Raw genomic sequence first — 22,355 nt, forward strand, 5'->3', positions numbered from 1 at the left:
AGGCAGTGGCAGTCCCACTGAAGGACCAAGGGGTGAGATGGGGAGGCTGCTGAAGGGGCTGCATCCGACACCTTCCATGGCGATCCCTGCCGCCTTGGGCCCCAGCTGGCTCGGCAGGAGCCATGTGTGTGGGAAGGCCCTGCCATGGCTCTTGGGGAGTGGTGTGTAAGGCCAGCAGGCACTTAACCTGCGGATTTCTGAGGAGCAGGTGGACATCAGAGCAGGGGAAGCAGAGCACACTGGTTTCAGTTCTGCCAGAACTTGTGGATTGGAAGCCCTGAAGATATAGCCCTGTGGTATCTGAGCCACTGCTGCCCTCAGACTGTGCTCAGAATGGCAGCCTGTGGAGATGGCCAAGTTGTGTGTGCTTTAGCACAGCTTCCCAGGGGAGGTGGAGTCCTCAGCAGGACACGTAGCACCTGCATCTCTGAACCACATGTTGCCCCACGAGAGCATGAGGAAAGCCTCGCCTTCACGTGAGGTACTCCTTGTGTTCCTGGAGTTCCTTGCATGGGGCCCGGCACGCGGCATCCCCCAGCGCTGGCCGTCTGGATGGGGCTGAGTTAGTGTAGCCGTGGGAGACGAGATTACCAACTCGAATGACCATCCCACTCCACAGCATCTGGTGCTGGTCCTTCCCTTGTCTAGAGAATGACCCGAGAAACGTCTAGACAACCTAGAAAGCATGATGCAATGAGGAATGGAAAGTGAGAGATCTCAGGGTGGTGATCTGGGGAGGAAAATCAAGAAGATGACTAGAAGGAGAATTGAAGATTCTTTGAGAAAACCCAGCTTCCCAAGTAGATTAACAAGCCATGGAAAAGAAGCGATATTAGCAGAGTCTCCCGAGCTTTAAGGGCTCTTGAGGCCAAGAACCAAAAACGACCCCAACCCCACAGAACTTAAGGTTTCAAGCCCTGGCCAGACTGGTTTCTTTTAAGACATTTATTTAGAAAAATAATCCTTCCCTACCCCTCCTCACTTCGTGCCACGGGACTTGCGCGTTATGCTTGACGTAGCTCTGGATCCGGCCTCCCACCCACGTGAAGGTCCAGCCCACGCTGCCGGGCGGTTGGCCACGCTTCGGGAGGCCGTACACACGTCCAGCAGCTGCGTCCTGTGCTCCATCCCGGTCCAGGCCTCCGCCTCCGGGTCTCCGGGTGGAGAGAGGGCACTGAGGGACGAGGGCCGCTGGCCACAGTCTGCGTGCCCCTCCCCAGGCCTGGGAGCAGCTGGGGCTGGGGGCTCCACTCTCTCCCGCCCTCGGGGAGCTCAGGGCTGGAAGCGCGGGGAGCTGACGTGAGGCTGGTGGAAGGCGTGGGCGCTGTACACCACCTCGGGGGGCGAGGGCGCTCCGGGGGCCAGCACGGAGCACAGGGGCTCGTGGCTGCTCAGCACCGATGTGAAGTACTTCACCTCCTCCGTGAGCTGTTTGATCTCCTTCCGCAGCGCCGCGTTCTGTTTCTCCAGGTCTTCACTCTCCTGCGAGCGGAAAGGATGGACGTTGCAGGTTAATGTCAGCGCTCGGCAAGATTGCGGGGTCGGGGCGGAGGGGGTGCGTTGTGAAGAGGGAGTCTGCGTTAGATTTTCACTAGCACAGCCATGGAGAAGGGCATCGGTGACTTTTTCTGCACATGCGAGTGTGCACGTGTGCATATGTATTTGTCTGTGTCCTGTGTGTGGATGGGTGCATCTATAGCACACGTATATTTGTGCATGTATATGCATTGCTTTTAGCTTGAACCATATGAAATTGCTGATATTTGTCTGTTTTGACCTATAAGAATGGCAGTTTCATATGGTCCCAACTAAGAGAGATGCGTGTGTGAAGGCATGCGTGAATTTGCATGTGTGCTCCTTTGTGTGCTGGTGTACATGCATAGATCTCTGTGAGTGTGTACGAGGGTTGAGAGCGGCAAGTATATGTCAAGGGAAACCGGCTGGGAGGCCAGAGCCCAGCAAAATGGAAGAGTTTGTGAGACCGTCTTAAACTAATTTCAGTCTTTTCTTCTCTACGTTATACGGTGTCTTCTCCTAACGTTACCAGCATTTGCATTTAGTCTTACAAATGGAGTCCATGGTTAATTGTCTACTTCACCCAGATTCTAGAATGTTTTGGGTCTTTCTAAATAGTAAATAGTCAAACTCCAGCACAGTGTTCGATTCCGCCATTCTGCTCTTCCAGCAGCTTGTTCTGTAGTACTCTGGGTGTGTCCCAAGCACCCGTGCTTCCTTTTTTCCAGAAACACCTTCCCCCTGTTGCTTAAGGGAACCATCAGATAGATACACGCTAATCAGAAAAACTCAGGGTAAAGAGCACTGATTACTGATCACATCATTAATTAATCAACAGTGACACCCTGGTAATTAGTATTTACTGGAAAACGATCCCACCTTCAGAGAACCCAGGGGAATTGCATTTCCAATGTGATTTTAAGGTTCACATTTCTTGACTCAAATAGACCTTCTGGGCCAAACATTGGTACCCACAGAGGAAGGAAAAATGGCACTGGAGTGCAAATAAATTACATTTCAGTTCAAAAAGCGACCTAATATTTGGAGTCCAGGTCTTATTTTTCTAGTTCTGTTTCACTTAGGTTACTATTTTCCAAACTTGCTGTGTCATTAGAATTAATCTGAGGGTCCAATAAAAATATAGTTCCAGGCCCTTCCTCAAATCTAGAGATTTGAACTCAGTGGGTTTGGGATTTTCTGTGAATTCTGGGAATCTGAAGTTTTAACAAGTGCCCCAGATTATTCTGATGATCAGGCAAGTTTGAAAACAATAGATATTAATGTTAAATATGCTAATAATTTTAATTATTCGAGCACTTATTAAGTGCCTGGCCTAGAGTATGAACTCAAGTGTTTGTTGATTGACTGCCTGATGACATCAACGTCTGGACCAGAAGTTGACTCAGAATTACAGTGGGCAGTGAGCAGATGAGAGATAACTTGACATTTAAAATTTGCCTTAGATAATCCATCAGGAGTGTGAGCTACAGGTTAATGAGAGCTAGTTACACTGCCAATTGCCCTAACCCATGCACCTGGGGGTTCTTAGTGGTAGAGGAGAATGTGGCCTCATCCATCAAGCCAGATTCCATCCGTTTGTACAGAACAAGTGTGAGCGTGCTCAGCCTCAGCCTGGCATTTCCTGTGTGTGGCACTGAACTAGAAAATGTGCCTAGGTCGGTACAGAGAAAACCCCCATCTCTAAAATGAGGTGGGGGAGTTGGGTTACCAACAGCCATGATGGTAGAGTCAGGGGCACGGGCTGGCGCTTCTGCAGGGTGTGACCGGCTCGTTCATCTTACCATTTGGTTGTTTACGGGCACATCCCAGAGAGAGGGCATCCCCTCTTTACCAAAAGGTAAGATAAAGTAACACATGAGACTGGGGGGTGTTGGTAAGACGGGAACTGGGGGCCGGGAGTCCTGGCCCCTTCCTCTAGCCCTTTTCCTCGCCCCCTCTGAGAGTTTCCACTGGTGACAACATTTACTGTAAGTTCTGTGCTCCAAAGAGCCTGGGCAAACCCCGAGGCAGAAGGGAGGGGTGGGGTAGGCGGGCTGCAGGGACCAATCGCTCTGACCTTCTCTCCGCCTAGAGGCCGGCCCAGCTTTCGGGAAGTGACAGCGGGCTCTTCCTCCCTCAGCGAGCCCTGCTGAACTCTGGCTTTCTCCTCTCCCTCTCCCCGCCCCCTGGGAGATCCCAGAGCGCTAGGAGAGCATTCATAACCGCCACCGCCTCTAAGTAGAAAACAACCAACTGTGACAAGAAACTTGTCTTTACCTTGGGAAGCAAGACTGCTTCCCGCCAGGGCCCCAGAGAAAGCAGTACTGCCAGCCCAGGGGACCTGCCGCCAGCCAGACACTTAGCAGAGGAAGAGTTTGACTTCGCTGGCAGAAGGAAGTGGCTGATCTGGGGTTTTCATCCCTCCACATCCCCACCTGCCATTGCTTGGTCCACTCTGACCCTCCCCGGGGCCGTCAAGCTGTGGAAGGGGCTTTCACACAGGGACAGAGGGCAAAGGTGGCCATGGGAGCAGCTCTTGACCCAGAGGTATCATGATCACACCCCTCTAATTTCCCCCTAAATTCCCAGTGGGGACTGGAAACCCAGAACTCAAGGGGAAAAGGAAAGTAATGTTTAGAAAGTAAATTTTGGCTTCTAACATGCATGTCTTCTATGATGGGGGAGGGGTGAGCCTGCCCTTGGGCTTCCAAGTAACTTGCTTTTTTACTTTCTGGAATTCATTTAGGCACTTCAGGCTCCTTCCTCACAGTAACCCTCTGAGGTAGCTGTGCAAGGCCAGCTGTTATTACCCCTACTTTACAGATGAGGCCAACTGAGACCCTGGGACAAAACTATTGCACATACCCCCCAAAATTATTACAGGCTGGTGGCAGCAGCTGCTAGGACAAAGGGCTATAGATTCACCTCAAGACACTTATTTTCTCAGAGGGCCAGAAACTTTGAGTGATTGATCCAAAGCCCCATAACCATGTAGGTGCAGAGCAGGGCTGGCCTCAGGGCTTCCCCATCCTCAGCCCTGTGCTCCTTTTAGCACACCCATGGCTTCTCCTGAGAGACATGGTGACTCAGGGTCTCTGGACGTCACTAAGATCAGTAGCCTTCCAAGAGAAAACTGGGTCTTGCTTTGGGTGATCCTTAAACACAGTACAAGAACCCTGAGTCGGTTACACTCTTCCAATCACAGAGCTGATCATCGCCTCCTGACCTGAGTCGGGAGGGAATCTCCTGTCCAGCTACACTGTGAGAGGGTTGACTCGGGGCCAGACCTTCCCCAGATGCACAGTGAGGTCCGAAATACATGACAATGGTGGGCTCCATCAGTTAACTGTGGACAGGGGTCCTGGTCCTGGCTGGGTGACCCTCGGTGACTCCCTTTCCCACTCTGAGCCCCAGCTGCCTCACTTTAAAACAGGAAGATTGGACCAACACAATGATTCTCAGCCTTGGTCACAGGCTGGGATCAGTGGGATCCCTGGAAAGTTTTAACAATATTGATGCCTGATTCTGATTTAATCCGTCTGGGTGCACCTGGGCATTGGGTTGTTAAGGGCTCCCCAGGGGATTCTAATGTGCAATGAATGTTGAAAACCACAGGATTAGAAGATCTCCAAGCCCTCTGCAACTCAAATATTTCAGATTTTAAATTGACTACCTGTGTATATTAGCCAACCAGAGCCTCTAACTGTTGAGAAGGGGTAGGTGTGTTGGGAGCAGAGGTACATAGACTCAATTTATATGAGAAAGATTAGTAGAAACCAAAATTTTAAAAGAATAATCCAGTTTGATTTAATAATAACATTTATTGGGTGCTACCATGTGCCCAATTACATAATTACAATTATCATTATATTTAATCTTTGCAACAATCCTATGTGGTAGATAATATTATTAGCCACATTTTACAGAAGAGGAAAACCTAAGGTACAGAGAAGTTAAGTAACTTGTTCAAGGTCACACAGCTTGTCAGTTGCAGCACCAGTGCTTGAACTGAGACAGTCTGCCTTCAGAGTATGTGCCCACCATCCTCTCTTGTCTTTGAAGTCTGTTTAAATCTTATGATATCTGGTAATTATCTCCTGTGAGGCCTCAGCCTGGGTGACTTTCCAATTCCATCTTCCCTCTTTTCCCGCCTCCCGCAAATTGAGTTGCTAATGTTCACAGTTCACACTCACCTGTGAGGTTACTTGATGCCACCCCTACCAGGAACCACAAGCAGCTTGGCATGGCTAAGGAGGAGGCTTCTGGGGGTGTGGGAACATTCTGGGAAATTCCCTAGTGGAGGGGCCAAGTAGCAGGTCACTGCAGAGCGCTTGAATGATGGGGAATCCCCAGATGGGTCCCTTACCCACAGGGAAGCCAGTTGGGACCAAGGCTGAGGACAGGCTCTGACCCAAGGCTCTAGCAGGGACTCTCCAGGCCTTCTGAGCAGGGCTTGGTCCTCCTTCCTGCCAGTTCTGGTTTGTGCCTTGACCTTCTCCTTGAATTTTCTAATCACACTTTCCAGAAGGGTGAAAATAGTCCCTGTGTATTTCCTCTTCAACAGAACATGCAGTCATTTATTGGTGCAGTGACCTTTTAGCTCCCACCCACACTTCAATGCAAGAGTAGTGTGTCAAGCTCATGTCCCTCACACCCAGTTATGTGTTCAGTCTCCAGCAGTTTCCAACCCCTGTCCCCACTGCAGACATAGGGTGGAGGCCAGCTTTCCTGGAGGAGTCTGTGGACTGAGAGGTAGGGCACATCCCAAGCCATAGTGGGATCTATGCCTACCTTTCCCCTGAATCCTGGGGAAATTAACTCCAACTCCTGTTCCTCACCAGATGAGAAGAAAAGAGGAATCACTAAACCACAGGTCTTTGCACTGAATAATTCTGGAGAAATCTTCACTTTCATACCTTAAAGCTGAAGCTCCAGGGCCGTCAGCACCTCATCATCCACTGATGTTTAGCCACATCAGCCATGCCCCTCAGGCCCCTGCCTGGGTCCCTGTCTCCTGTTCTTTGGCTTTCAGGGCTATGATTTCATTGACCTCGTGTGTAAGAAACACTATAGGTTGGCTCACTCAATATCTGTTCCAAACTCCTTCCCCCTGCTTTCCTCTAGACAGGCTGGGAAAAGAATTCCTCAATTACCCAGCTTCCCCTGCAGGTAGGTATGACCATGTGACAGAGTCTGACCAATAAGACATAAGCAGAAATGGAGGGGGGTAGGGGTAGGAAGGGAGGGGACAAGCTTTACTCCTCAGGGAAAAAGGCAGAGCTTCACCAGACAAAGCTACCCTCCCTGGACATGGATTGATGCCTGGAGGTTCAGCAGCCATCTTGCAGCCTTGAGGATGAAAACTCATCCACATACTGAGGATGGCTGTGCAGAGACAAAGAAGGAGCTTGGTTCTTTGACGACATCCTTGCACTATCCCTGGACTACTTCTGAACTTCTTAGTATATGAGAAAAATATAAAATACAAATGGTGACTTGTTGATGCCTCTGTTTGATAGTTTTTCTATAACTCATAGCAGAATGCAATCCTGACTGATACCTCAAGTTAGAAAGTTTATCACTAGCAAGTCCAGTTTTGAAAAACAAACAACTAATAATTGCCATCAACATCAAGGTTTGAATTGTTTGTTTTGTTTTAAGCTGCCAGGCCTCTGAGACAGTGTCTGGGTATATACCCACAAAATTGCCCCAAATTCACTCCACACATTCTACCACTTGCACCTGACAGGCTTCAAATGTCACTGCTCCCTGATTCTCAACCCCGGCTGCACACTGCAGTTGCCTGAAGAGCTTTAAAAAATCTTAATTCATGGATTTCACCCCTGACAGGTTCCAATTTAATTGTTCTGGATTGGGTCTCAGGCATCAAGATTAAAAAAATACTTCCCAGGTGAGCTTAATGAGCAACTAGCTTGAGAATTATGTTCATAGTGGATTCCTCTTTAAAATAATATAACAATATAAATATATACAATGTTTGATTTTGTTAAATTTATTATATCATATGTTATATATTTATATATTTTTTATTTTATTAAATAATTTTATTGTATAACATAGTATGAATAATACAAGTATAATATAAAGAACTTTAAAGAAGGAGGAGGACATTTCTAAGTCAAAAATTTTTTCCAAAAGTAAATGACTGTTCAAGGCAAAGAATCATATTTGGTGAAAATTTCAAGTAGCCCAGAATAGTTCGTTCTTACGGAAAGGTGAGAGGTAGGGCAGTTACTGGAATCTCATTAATGATAACTTTATCAAATTAGTTGTCCTTTAGATTGTTGAGCTCCATGAGGACGGGAGCTATCCTTGTCTTCACTGTTTTGTCCTCAGTGACTGGGACTGTGCCTGGCACATAGTAGGTGTTCAGTAAAATCATGTTGCTTGACTGCCAACTTGGAGTCTATAATTTACCAAAATCTGAGACCTGCATTTGAAGGGTCTGCTGTTTGTGATGTCCATGAAATTTCCCAGGGAGTGCTTAACCAAGCATTTAAGTACTTTTATAGCTTCTACTTTTAACTCTAGGATAGTTACAAGTGAGTGTAAGATATTCATTTTTTTAAAAAAGGCCCAGTCAAACCCCTGCTTTTGTTCCCCAAACTGAAGCTATGGAGTGGGGGCAGCAGAATCACACTACTGTGAGAACCCAGCATACAGTTTCCCTGGCTTGAACTTGACCTGTCTGAACCATACCAAGCAAAGGAGACTTGACCAGTGGTGGAGAAAAGCCCAGCCAGTGAAACCATTAGTGTTCTTTTTTTTTTTTTTTTTTTTTCGCATGTGGGATCTTAGTTCCCCGACCGGGATCGAACCTGTGCCCCCTGCAGTGGAAGCATGGAGCACTAACCACTGGACCACCAGGGAAGTCCCTTTGTGTTCTTAAAGTTCATATAAACAGCTGGAAAGTAGGGCATATGTTTTCATATATGATAATACATCTGATATCTTTACCTGATTGATTTATAAGAAAATGCCAGCCTCTCTGCATTAAGCAAACAAATAAATAATGTCTTCTCTCCAATGCAAAACAGACAAAAAATGCACCATTGCTTTGTTTTTACATTTGCTCTCTCATTAACTCTCAAACAGCCCAGTGAGGTGTAATTGCTTCCCATTTTGTAGATCAGAATTTAGCTTCAGATATATCTGCCCCCACTCTGTCCCCACTGAATCTGAATTCATTCTGTTGACCCTCCACCCACCACCCACCCCCAATCTGGTTCCTGCTCCCTGCAGCACAATGGCCTTTGTTCCTGAGTTCCTCTTCTTGCTCTCACAATCCCAGGCCCCACAAGGCATCTTTCTGACACTGACAGGCCCCTCACAGTCTGGCCTGAAGTCTCTGCAAGAGAACATCCTTTCCCCAGATCTTCCCAGGCTCCTTCTCTTGACTCATATTTGATCTCAAATGTCAAGGCCTCAGAAAGACCTTCCTTGATCACTGCCCCCATCCCTGTCCCTAAGTCACTGTCAATATTGCACTATTTGGTTTTCTTCGAAGCCCTCTTCCCTTTGTGTGATTAGTAAAATAATAAATAACGATTGGTCAGTTGATTTTCCAGTCTGACTTCTGGTTGAACATAAGGTCCCTGAAATCAGGGACTTTGTCTGTCTTGTCCCAGCTGAATTCTCAGTGCCTAGAAAAAATGCCCGTAGGAGGCATTTCATATATACTTGTACAGCAGAATGAATCACTTCTGCTGACGTGAGCTCTAGTACTAGGAATATGGCCTTTGCTTTTGTCATTTTCTGGACCTCCCCAAACTCTTAGCGATAAGGCATAGTCTTGTGCCAGCTGAGTACCTGGAAAATATGTTAGTTACAGGGTTATCTAGTGCAGGAAATTGCATTTTGGTACCAGGAATCTAGCCCCCTCTGCTTGGCTCTGAAATTTATTACTACTCTTGAATTTTCCTAAGAGCTTTAGGTCACCCTCCTTGGTTCCCCTAAGTCTAGCTTGACCAGATGTTTACTGGGACGGTCCCAGTTCATAACTATCGTCTTAGTGTAATTTTTACTAGTGCCTCTTTTCACTCAAAAGTGTTCCCATTTGGATGATAAATTATAAGATCTCCTACCAAAGCCTGCCCCCCAAATTCTAACTCAATGATACCCTCTCTATTCTCATCCTCGATTTCTACCAGAATTCACTCAGTGCTCTATTTGATCTTTTTTAAATGTTTTTAAATAAAAAATATACAGTATAACTAAAGATATTTTTTTAAAAGTATACCCGGGCTTCGCTGGTGGCACAGTGGTTGCGAGTCCACCTGCCTATGCAGGGGACATGGGTTTGTGCCCCAGTCCAGGAAGATCCCACATGCCGCCGAGTGGCTAGGCCCGTGAGCCATGGCCGCTGAGCCTGCGTGTCTGGAGCCTGTGCTCTTCAATGGGAGAGGCCACAACAGTGAGAGGCCTGCGTACCACACACACAAAAAAGTATACCCACCCATGATCCTAGTCCTCTAAACGTGACTCTTTTCATTTGTATATGTTGCCACCTTGTCCTCTTTAACAAACGTGTATACTTATTCTTATAAAATCTCAGAGTACATATACAATTTGTATTTTCCTTTTTGTCATAATTTTGTCATACTTTAAAAATCACCATAATTATTCTTTTAATGGTGACATCAACAAATAGATGATCTACAATTTACTTAACATGGCTTTCTAATGCTGGACATTTTGGTTGTTATTATAAATAATGCTGCAGTGAACATCTTCCAGTTCATGTAAGTATTGCTGTAAAAGGGTTATGTAATATATACAATGTCATCGGCAGTGAATGTATATATGAATTTTACTACAACTTCGTTGGGATTTAGATGTTGTAATTTTAAACAATTTATTTTGCCAACTAACTTTTTGAAGGTATCTTAATTTTATTTTAATGTTACAAGTTATCAATTACCAAGAAGTAAGATTTCTGCATGTCTATTCCCTAGTACAGCATTCTCAACCAAGGACAATTTTGCCCCCCAAGGGAACATTTGGGAAAATTTAGAAATATTTTTGATTTTCACAACTAGAGGGGTGAGGTGGTGCTACTGGCATCTAGTGGGTAGATTTTACATTTTACAGTGCAGGGGGCCAACCCCCTCCCACATACACAACAAAGAGTTGTCCAACTCAGAGTGTCAGTATTTCTGAGGTTGAGAAATCCATAGTGTATGTTGTTTGCACAATCATAATAGAAAATAGGGTTGTTTTCATTTTGGTAGGAAAAAATGTTATGTAAGCTTTCTGTTCATAGCCTTTGCCCACTTATCTATTGGAGTCTTGATGTTTTTCTTAAAAAGAATGTTCTTTCTATAGTATAACTATTAAATCAAGGGGACTTCCCTGGCGGTCCAGTGGTTAAGACTTTGACTTCCAGTGCGAGGGGGAGCTGGTTCAATCCCTGGTCGGGGAGCTAAGATCCCACATGCCTCACAGCCAAAAAACCAAAACATAAAACAGAAGCAATATTGTAACAAATTCAATACAGACTTTAAAAATGGTCCACATCAAAAAAAAATCTTTAAAAAAGAAAATATTAAATCTGAATTTATTTAATTTGACACAAATATTTCCCCCAATATGTCATTGTCCTTTTGATTTTGGATTACAACTTTAAGACCTTTTTTAAATAAAGGAACATTTAAACTTAGCCCCTCTCAGCCTGGGACTCTCTGTCTTTTTCGTCTCTTGCTGTGTACTTGGGTTTTGTTGCTGAAGAGTGCCTAGGCCGTTTACATGTCCTAGTTAATGGCCTACGTCTTGGCTCACCCTTTGCAAAAGGACACGTGAGGGCAACACCATCTGCCGAGCAAAGTCCTGTTCAGCAAAGTGGCACAAAAACAAAAACAAGAGGTGGGAAGGCAAGAGGTTTGGGTTCTTGGGTGTCCAGTGTCCTCACTGGTAACACAGCAGGGTGACCTAGAGTATCTCTGAGTTTCCTTTTAATTCTGTGATTCCACCAAGAATGGGGTATGATTATAGTTTTTGTTATTCCCTTCACAAGCTACCATGTGGACCCATGGCAGGATCCTCTACAGATACCCCACAATCTGAAGGGGACTTTGTCCTGTGGAACCAATCTATGGAACCTCTTAGGACTCAGAGGGCCAGACCTAGTCCTACAGTGGAGACTAAGGAAAACCCCAGAGCAGCTTGGGGTTTCGAGAGACTCTCTCATCCTTTCCAAGAGAAAGTAGTCTGGTAGCTGCTGAGAACAGCTTCATGAAGACTTCAGCTGAGTGGGTGCCATCAGTTTCTGACCTGGGACATGTAATCCCATTTAGACAGAAATTCCTTATAATGCCAAGACTGGTGAGAAGCTGGCCTCCTTTCAAACATGCCTCCCGACCATAACCATACTGACCCATTGTCAGTAGGACAAGCAATTAGGGCTGGTGAATTCCTTAGTGTGTTTTTCCTTCCCAAATGAGAATAGTCTAATTTTTTATTCTGATTTTTAAAATGGTACACATTCATCATAATAAAAAGAATGACAGAAAAGTACCAGGAGTAAGGTGAGCTATTCAAAACTCAACCACTCAGAAATAACCATTATTATCATTTTGGAGAATATTCTTCCAGACATCTCTTTATGCATGCAAACATGCCCCCCAAACCACAAATTTTACATCAACGGGATTATACTCTGCATACTCTTTGTCACTTGCTTTTTCTTTCAGTGCTATGTAATTGACATCTTTCTGTGTTGATAAATACAGATCCACTTAGACATTTTTATTGCCAGCATAAAATTCTAGTATATGAATGTGTCGTAATATACTTAATCTCCAGTAGTTAGGTATATGTCCAATTTTATAGTATTGATAAAGAGTTTACTGTTCACAAATAATGATGAATTGAGCATCTTTGTGCATCTTCAAATTCCTGTAAGTGGAATTGCTGCACCAAAGAGCAAGATGTTAATAGTTATTGCTACACAGCTTTATTTAAAAATGGTCTCAATGTCTATATCAATCTATTGCGTAGAGACATCATTAATTTCTCGACTAGGCCTAATGATGGAGGAGGAAAAGTGTCAACTTTGGAGGATGTTGCTTAAAGAACAAGAGAAAAAAATTCAGAAAGAGATTCAAGGAGGATCAGTTAGGGAAGATGAATACATCTTCATGTGAGTCCAAAGGAAGAGTCTGTGTTGCCTAGTGGTTAGGAAGACGGGCTCTTCAGTCAGACAGACCTCGTTACAAGATGTATGACCTCAGACAAGTTACTTAACCTAATACAATTAATATGTTTTTAATAAAAAGAAGTTCATAGCAATAGAGGCCCAAGAGAAATGGCTCTTTTCCACAGAAAGTTCACTCATTTTACACTGAACTTCTTTAGGGTGGAACTAGCTAAAACATACTTTCTAACTTTTTGTTTTGTTTTATTTTATTTTATTTTATTTTACCTGTGATTTCTCTATGCCAATAAATCTTATGGCATGGTCTCCCAGAGAGAGAAAAAACTGACGGAATGAAAAAGGACCATGAACAGGCTTCTCTCCCAGGCCTTCCCAGAAAACCAAGAACAGTGTCTCCGTCTAAGGAGGCTCAGGGAGTTAACATCTTTGCTGAGCTTCATTTCCTACGTTACTCAGTTTTCCTCCAATTGTAAATACCTTATTTCTCACAGCATCAGCTTAATTTCAGGCATAATTTACACTCATGATGTTTGTTATATATGGCATTAAAGAAGATCTACCCTGGAACCTGTAAATCTTTTTCTTTTTCTTTTTTTTTTTTTTTTTTTCGGTACTTGGGCCTCCCACTGTTGCGGCCTCTCCCGTTGCAGAACACAGGCTCCGGACGCGCAGGCTCAGCGGCCATGGCTCACGGGCCCAGCAGCTCCGCGGCATGTGGGATCTTCCCGGACCGAAGCACGAACCCGTGTCCCCTGCAACGGCAGGCGGACTCTAAACCACTGCGCCACCAGGGAAGCCCTCTTTTTCTTTTTTTAAACTAATGTGAGACTCCTTCAGGAGCCAGGCCCAGGCAAGCACCTGTCCCACCCCCATCTAAGTACCTGAAGTTCCAGCTTCCAGATCTGGCCCTGTTACTGTACTGTTCTTCCAGTTCCATCCTCAAGGCCAGATCTGACTTGACAACATCACAGTTCTGGGCTAATATTACTGTCTGCCCACCACCCCCTCTACTTTTAGCCTTTTCATGAACAAAGCTTCTCAACTGATCTCAATTCTTTTTCCCGCTAACCTGGGACACAGACTCAAAATCCTTCCTGCTCCAAGGCACCAGAGATAACCTACAATTACCAGGATAACCACATAAATGAAACTGGTCTGTCATCTTCTTACTAGCGCTGGAGACCTTAGGATTACTCATTACAAATCCCAGCTGACGGTTGTCCCAAAGGACTGAGATATTTATGTAGGATGTTCAAGGGTTAAAATGTCACAGTGGAAGACTATTCAATGTCTGAAATCAAATTAGAAAAGAAATCATCCTAATGCATATGTAATAACGATCGATATTGGGAATTTAAATATCTACATTATAAAAATAAAAGCACATAATAAAAACATCCAAGCTATATAAAAAGGTAAAAAAAATGCACAGTATCTCTCTCCTGCTTTAGACCTTTTGTCCTACTTTTCAGAAATATATATCGTTAGCAATTTTGGGGGGAAACCTATTTGAAAATTTTAAAGTTTGTACATATGTGCACATATGTTTTTCTTTTTATTAAAAATATGCATGGGAGAAAACTATATACCATACTCATACTTTTTCACTTAAGAGTATAGAGGCTTGATAATCTTTTCAGATGAGCACATCTGGATATAACTCGTTATATATGGTATATATATATATATATATACCATATATATATATGGTATCCACTGAATGAACAAACAATAGTTTGAGTCCCTTACTGATGAATATTTAGCTTGTTTCCAGTCTTTGCTATGACAAACAATGCAGCAATGATTATCTTTACATGTACATAATTGTGCAATCTGTGGGTACGTTTCTAAACAGACACCTAGATGTAAATTTGCCGAGTTACAGTGTATGTGCACTTGTAATTTTGGATGGACATGGTCAAATTGCCCTCTAATGGAACTGTACACACTTAGACTTCTAGTAGTGTGTGGTGGTACCTGTTTATCCATCACCTTGGCAACATGGTGTATTAGCAACATTTTTTGTCTTTGCCAATCTGGCAGGGGATCTAACTGCTGCTTTGTCATTTCCCTAACTAAGTAAGGTCTAGCACCTTTTCCATATTTATTTGCCATTTATTTCTCTCTTTCTGTAAATTGCCTATTCCTAATTATTGCTCATTTTTCCTTCGGGGTTGTTGATCGCTTTCTTATTCATAAGAGCTCTCATATATTAAGCAAATATGCCCTTTTTTGGTCATTTGTGTCGCAGGTATTTTTCCCAGTCTTCACTTGCCTTTGATCTTGCATATTAGGCACTTTGAGCTGTATAGACACTTTCACTTTTTATGTATAAAGGTAATGTATATCAGTCTTTCCCTTTATGGCTTCAGGGTTTTGCATTTTATCCGGAAAAGACCTCATTCCAAGATAAATATTTTTAATGCTAATTTTTTCAAATTTCTTTCATCTTTTCCCACATTTAATCTATGTGTGTGTTGTATAAGAAATGAAGGGCTTCCCTGGTGGCACAGCGGTTGGGAGTCCGCCTGCCGATGCAGGGGATGCGGGTTCGTGCCCCGGTCCGGGAAGATCCCACATGCCGCGGAGCGGCTGGGCCCGTGAGCCATGGCCGCTGAGCCTGCGCGTCCGGAGCCTGGGCTCCGCGACGGGAGAGGCCACAACAGTGAGAGGCCCGCGTACCGGAAAAAAAAAAAAAAAAAAAAAGATAAAAGAAATGAAGACTCTACCTTTTTTTTTTCAAATGACTAGCCAGTTGTCCCAATTTATTTAGTCCCTACACTATTTATTGAATAATTCATCTTTCTCTGGTTTGAAATGCCATCCTAGACATTTTGTATCTGTATTTGTGTCTTAGGAACTGACATACGTATTGGGGTCTTACACTTGAGCTTGCTTGGGGGTCTATTTCTGTGTTCTATTCCATCCAATGTTTTGTCTTTTCCACACTGCTTTGAAATCTATATTTGTATTTCACTTTAATATCGTATTCAGCGAATCATCTCTAATTACCCTCCTTCTTTAGAATTTTCCTGGAAACTCTCACATGGTTATTTTTCTCCAGGTACTTAGAACAGGTAATTTCGTTTTCCTCCAATACCAAGAAAATCCTAGTTTATTAAGATCATATTAAATTAATTCAATTTCTAAATTAACTTAAGGAAAATTGCTATCTTTACATAAGGTATATCTTTCCATTTATTTGAGTGTTTTTTAATCACTTAGAATAATTTTGAAGTTTAAAAAATTAAACACTGCATATTTTTTGTTAAATTTATTCCTTCCTTCAATTTGCTGTTCTTGGTATTATAAACAGAATCTTTCTTCCTATTAAATTTTCTAATCTAATTTGCCTAGGAAAAGTTATTACTTTTTGTGTTAACTTTGAAAGCTAACTGGATTCCTATTATTTTTCTTAGTTTTTCAGCTGATTATCTTGGATCCACTTATTAGCTACTAATATCTTTTGAAAGTGAATGGGTCAAGATATGACCTTCTCCTTTTTAATCAAAGCCTGTACTATGCCTAATGGGCTCTAGAGTTGACAGAGGGAGAAAAGGAACTGAGTGTGACGAATGCTGTTTGAGACACCAACCAAAAGAGAATTAAAACAGAATGTGGGAGAATTCCTGGTGGTCCAGTGGTTAGGACTCCTCACTTCCACTGCAGGGGTCATGGGTTCGATCCCTGGTCCGGGAACTAAGATCCCGCACGCCGCGAGGTGCGGACAAAAAAGACAAAAACAAAGCAAAAAAACCCCACGGAATGTGGACTTTATTGATAATCACAAGTATGAAAAGAAGCACCTGATTCGGTTTATGTGAGGGATAGTCAAGGCCAGAGATGTTATAACATTGGCATGAAGTTAAACATATTGCTGAAAGCAGCAACTTCCCTACTCTGCCTTTTCAAAAGCAATCAATATACAATGTTTTGGTGTAAACCACTTATAGGATAGATACTGAAAATGTTAAATAATAGGTATCCCACACTCTCACTGGAGAAACAGGATAATTCTTTTGGTATTTTAAGTGAGATAACGGTGACATAGTTGAAACCGAGAAATCAATGTTCACCCCAGCATATATGAGGCTAGCACACTCATACAAACTTGGTACTGTACGCTCAGTAATTTGTAAACCCTGGTCTTTAACGTCTTGTAGATGAGTCCTATGGCTATGTCTGAGGGCCAGAGAATGGTTCCAGAGCCTCGGCATGTGGAGACAAGCACAGAAAGGAGTGGAGGGCAAACCAAGCACCCAGCCTTCAGAACGCTGGTGGTAAAGTAGAAGGTTTTCTACCTGAATCACAAACATAATTAAGAGGACAATGGATGCAGAAGATGGGTGATTATTGTCTGAGAGGAAATGAACACTTCAGATCACAGCCAAACCCTCTGTTTGATGGTGGCAGATTTCCCTGTTGCTGCCAAAAGCTTCTACCCAAAGTCAAGAAATATAAGTCGCATTGGTTGCAGCCCTCAGGCTTGCTGTGTAAACTCTGAGGTGTCCTACTCACTGGGCAAAGTGTGAAGACGTGTGCCGGGGCGCTCAAAAGAAAGGAGTGGGGAGGACTTTGTGTCCAGGTGTGGGAAAGACGCGAACATTCTAGAGACCGAGGCTGGGGGTTTGAGTGTGGACGCGGTGACTACATGACTGGAGGCTCCAAGGACCCCCAACCCCCAGAGATGATCCCAATAGAGCCATGACTAGTATAATCAGATGGGCTACATCTTCTGGTTCTAACTCTTGTCTTGCAAAGAGAGACAGATTAGTTAGTGTTGAAAACCTTGCCACAGCAAAGAAACATCCATGTCACCCTCACTGATACGTCCCCAAGGGGTTGAAGGAAGACCGGGGGGTTGAACTTGCAGGGGGACAGTGGCGCAGCTCGAGATAAGGAAGACTCCTCTGCTCCTGTTAGGAGGCAGTGGGATCTCCATCAGTAGAAGCGGCCAATACACTGGGGACCATTTCCGGAGTGTGTTGTAGAGAGTCTCAAGCATCAAACGTGTGTCTGAACTTTCCAGCCTTTGAGAAATGATTCAGCCCTGAGATCCTGTGATTTATATATAAGGTTAAATTCATATACCTAAAATCTTAGTTGTGATTATCTTGTTTCTTCTAATAATAACTATTATTAATATTACTCTTACTATCCTCAAAATTTTTGAATATTTATGCTATGTCAGTGACTGACGCCTGACCTCTTTATATGCACTATCTCTATGAGGTAGGTAGTTACTGTCCCATTTTCCTAATAAGAAAAGTGAGTCTAAGGGAGGGTAAGAACATCTCTAAGGTCTAATGTACGGATAACAAATGACAGACCTGGGATTCAAACCATGTCCTTATGACTGCGGCACCGCTGAGCTATACTTACTTTCCAGGTTTTTTTTTTTTTTTTTTTAATATTACAAACTTATAAAGCTTATAGCATATTTCCAGTCTTGGGACATTGTCTACTTATACAAAAAGGTAGGTTTTATCCTTACTAATTTCTATTTATTTGTTCATTTGCTTGCTCCAAAGAATATTGAATTAGAATCAGACTGTGATGGAGACAAGTGAGTGATCATAGATTTTCAAGCTTAAAATAGTCAACTGGAGGGTTGTGAGCCCCTAAGCCATAATGAAATCATGGAGAACATATAAGAAGCAGGGCCACCACCAACTTAACATTTAGACTACTGATCACAGTTATCAAAGAGAAGAACAGACTTGGTGTTCATTCATTCTTTCTTTCAATTCAACAAATGTTCATGAATGTAAAACTACATTAGTATGCAATGGAAGACATGTTGAATACATTTCAAATAAAACACGAGCATCCAATCAGAGATCTTGGTGCAGCCTGCTTCCTTACAAAGCTAAAAGCAGCATCTTTTTACCTAAAACTACCTCTTACTTTTTCTTGATAGGAATAAAACAACTATGCTTTAACTGGCCAATTACCAGGCTAATCTTTCAAATAACCATGAGCATATTCATTTTGGGTGTCAACTGACCTTTTTACCATCGGAATGAATTACTGGGATGCCAGAGGTTTGGGAATGGCTCAGGAGGAGAGAGAGAAGGCAGAGTTGTCAGAGGAAGGGCTGAAGGGACGAAGAGGAAGGAGCCAGTGAAATAAGAGCTGGTCGAACAGGGAGCAAATTAAGGAGCAGAGCGAAGAGAGAAGAGGTGGTAAGGTGTGGGAGATGAGGAGGAAGCTTTGCTTTATGAAACACACAGCCAGAATTTAGAAACACTGACCAGGATCTTGGGCTGCTGGGAGAAATGCAGTTCAGATCACCCAAGGCCCCTGCTCAAGCCAGGGATCAGGGCTCCCCTAGAAAGTGTGAGACTGGAGGCAACTCAACCAGGATGGTGACCATCCCAGATAACGTGCACCTGAAACTGTATCTTTCACAGACCCCTTGGGATATCATCAAAATAGAAATTTCGAAATCAAACCTTAATAATGTTCAGAAAAGAGGTATGGGGTGCAGCACCCTGTGGACCTCCTTGTCCCAAATGCAGACCTCAGGGTGGCTGCCCAACTGGCCTCCTGGGGGAACGGGACTATATGTGTCCCTAGCACTGTGGGACAATGGGCTCCTCAACACCTTCTACATTCCTCCCAAAGGCAATCCTGCCCTTCTGCTCTCTGGGTTCATGAGGGGTGGAGCTGTCTCAGGCTAACCCATCTCTGAGCAGGTAGATCTGCCCTCCACCAGCCTCTGGGCTGTGCCCACACTCAGCTCCTTTACTCCTCGTGGCCTCTTGGAGCTCATTTCTCTTTCAGCCTCCTGGCCCATCCCCTGTTACGGAATCTTCTCAATGCACTCACAGGAGAGCCTCCCCTCCCCCACCTCACCTGCATCCCTCCACCGACTCCCCCACGTACACATCCCCACGCAGACAGACTCAAAGCTATGGTCCAGGTGTCCACAGGCGGTGGGGAGCAACGCCTACGGCTCAAGAGGTTGAAGAAAGGTCTGAACACTCACCAGATGGAGGGTGTCAGCTTTCTGTGTCTGCCTCTGCCGGCTCTTCTGGGCAGCAATGCGATTTTTCTCCCTTCTCTGAACTTTCCTCACATCGTCAGATGAGTCCTGGGAAGCAGAGATGATGAGAATTAGGGGAGTCTAACCCTCTCTTCTGAGTGGATGCAGGCTCTCATGGTGTTTGATATCCAGCTGTCCACCCTTCCACTTCTTCATCCTTACTTGCCCGTCCACCCCCCTATTTACCAAAAGGCTGAACCCCAAAGGGGACTTTTCTCCACACTCTGTTACACTCTCTTAGGTCTCTATAACTTTGGCCAAAAGATACAGGAAGAGGGCAAAAGTGCTTGAGAACTCAATAGGGCTGTATTTTGGAAGAAGATGGTTAAGGTGATAAAATGTATTTTATCACCTCTCCTCTTCAGGTCTGCTGCACCCTCACCCTCTCACTTTTGGCCTAGAACCTTCTTGCTATTTTTTTTTTTTTTCCAAAACTCTGTTAAGTACCTACTATGTGCTAGCTTCTATGCAAGTGCTTTTTCTCAGAGATGCTCTTGTTGAATTCCCCAATTCTGTGAAGTTGATACGATTATTTCCATCTTATATGTGGGGGAAACTGAGGCTCAAAGAGCTTGCGCAAGAGTTCACAGTAATCTGAGAGTTACATCTTCCAATGCTAAGTCTGATGCCTTTCCAAGCCACCCCTGCCACCACTACGTTCCTGGTTTGTACCCCTTGTGTCTTCTGCTGTGCCCCTGGACTGAGGGCCCCATCCCAGACCTGCCTCTTCTTCCCCTGCATTCCCTTCATTATGCTCAGTGACCTTGATATCCCCCATGGCCCTGAGCACAATGCCTAGTACAAACTGGAGACCAAGAAGAGTTTTAATGGTGGAGATTTCCTGGCCGTGGCAGGTAGTGGATGGGTGCTTAGGAGGACACAGGGAACTTTGGGTGTTCTCTAAGTGCACCCCACAGATGGGCATGTGCTCTACTTGGGCAGAGAGCTTAGCTCCGGCTTTCCCCCAGATGCTGCAGGGTAGGTGGAGGAATCTGAGTGAAACCCTTCTGTACCTTCTGCCCTGTCCCCTCTCACGTCCCCACAGGCTAGAGGGACACAGTTCCTCGGGCAAGACTCTGCCCACCGAGCATATGTCTCACCAATGTGCCCAGTACTTCCAGGCCATTGCAGTCGGAGGGCATTTGGTTAGATAGGAAGGAAGTGCTCTTTCTCTAAGGGGGATGGGGAACGAGGTTATAATGAAAGCCGTGAGTAATTTCCTTCCTAAGAAGAGTACAAACTTCCAGGCAGTCTGAGCCCCTCTGATACCATCCTGAGCAGAGGACTGGATTGTTTGTCCTCTAGAGGTCTCCACTAGGACTCCTTCCTACCTCCTGCTCTCCTGTTAGATATTAATGACAGAAGCTGTAGTATATGTTTACATACTGTTATTTGGGCTGCAGCATTTTGAAAGCCCTCTTGGAGGATATCCATGCTAATGAAAGAATGTAGTTTTTAAACCACAAAGTTGGATAAGGAATTGTCCTCCACTGACGTAATAGATGAGAAGGAAGAGGGCTTCCTATGGAGAGGGCTGTCGAGGGATGAGGTGAGGAGAAAGCCCCAGGAGCTGCAAGGCAGCCAGCGTGCCCCCATTTTTGGTTTTTTGTTTTTGGCAACCCTCAAGCTGAAAACTTTTGAGGTGGAAGTCACAACCTAGACTCCCAATGCTCTCAGAATCTCCACCTTCATCTCTCTGGTTTCCCCAGAGCTGAGCTGAGCTGCTAAGGAATGTCGCCAAGTCCCCAGAACCATCTCCTGATTCATTTCCTTCCTCCCCCAGCCCTCTCTCTGCCACCTGTGCTAGCAAGAGTAGCCATGCCCAGGAGGTAAGATAGATCCTCTGAGCTGGCACAGGGTCCTCCTCCTTCCAACTTGCTCTTCTGCCCCTTTTTACTCTACCCCCATCCCTTTCTTCTCTTGTCCTGCGGGCTGTCTCCTGGGCAACCATCTAGCATTCAGGGTGTGCGTGCCCATAGCCCGCGTTAAGACTCCTCCTCTCATTTTGCTGCCTTGGAGAGAGGTAGATTCTTTCCTCTAAGAGACCAGAGTTCTTTGGTGCTCATTCTCCTCTTGGCTTCCTCGAAAGCTTCGTGGGGTGGGACCCCAGGTGAGGTGGAGACGATGTGTACCATCGGGGGATGAGCAGGGCATAATTTGGCAGGATGGGTGAAAGGATGAGAGTCTCCGCCAAGATGCACAGCTTCACTGCAGATCCTGTGTCTTTAGTCTAACTCCTGCCACCAGCCATCTCCTGGCCTCTCAGCTCCCGGAGGCAGGCCGAGGCAGCCCAGCCCTCTCCCCGCCCTTCCCCGGAGAATCAGAAGGCAGGACCCTACCTGTTTGCTGGGGGGCGGAGAGCGGCTGAAGCTGGAGTCGCTGCTGTCGGAGCTGTGAGGCATGGCTGCAGTCTTCCGGGCTCTCCACGCAGCCCCTCGTGTCTCTCGGTTCTCCTGCCCCCAGCCGGCCTCCCTTCCTGACTGCTCCCGGGCCACCAGCCCACCCCACCTCCGCAGGGCCCTCCTCTGCCCGCCTTGCAGCCACCTCTGACCCCGGCGTCCTCCTCACTCTGGGGTGCAGAGGCTCTGCTCCCCACAGGGACATGTCGCTTGCTTTGGG

General features: G+C 45.0%; 1 protein-coding gene across 1 annotated transcript; it reads right to left on the reverse strand.

Moving 5' to 3' along the window:
- Positions 1-1,155: 1,155 nt before the first annotated feature.
- BATF (basic leucine zipper ATF-like transcription factor) lies at positions 1,156-22,147 on the reverse strand. The gene is made up of 3 exons (XM_059055942.2): positions 22,076-22,147; positions 19,680-19,784; positions 1,156-1,482 (listed from the first exon to the last, which is right to left on the reverse strand). Exons 1-3 carry the CDS (start codon positions 22,136-22,138, stop codon positions 1,273-1,275), a joined length of 378 nt encoding a protein of 125 aa, XP_058911925.1. The 5' UTR covers positions 22,139-22,147; the 3' UTR covers positions 1,156-1,272.
- Positions 22,148-22,355: the final 208 nt, after the last annotated feature.

Source organism: Kogia breviceps, chromosome 3, assembly GCF_026419965.1.
Source record: "Kogia breviceps isolate mKogBre1 chromosome 3, mKogBre1 haplotype 1, whole genome shotgun sequence".
NCBI classification, from domain to species: Eukaryota; Metazoa; Chordata; class Mammalia; order Artiodactyla; family Physeteridae; genus Kogia; species Kogia breviceps.

What these genes read in the sequence shown, in the direction of transcription:
- BATF (XM_059055942.2), bottom strand. Translation starts at nt 22,138, where the DNA reads ATGCCTCACAGCTCCGACAGCAGCGACTCCAGCTTCAGCCGCTCTCCG. An exon ending in CTCCGCCCCCCAGCAAACAG is followed by an intron (nt 19,785 to 22,075) that starts GTAGGGTCCTGC and finishes TCTGCTTCCCAG; the next exon opens with GACTCATCTGACGATGTGAG. An exon ending in AAGCTGACACCCTCCATCTG is followed by an intron (nt 1,483 to 19,679) that starts GTGAGTGTTCAG and finishes TTCCGCTCGCAG; the next exon opens with GAGAGTGAAGACCTGGAGAA.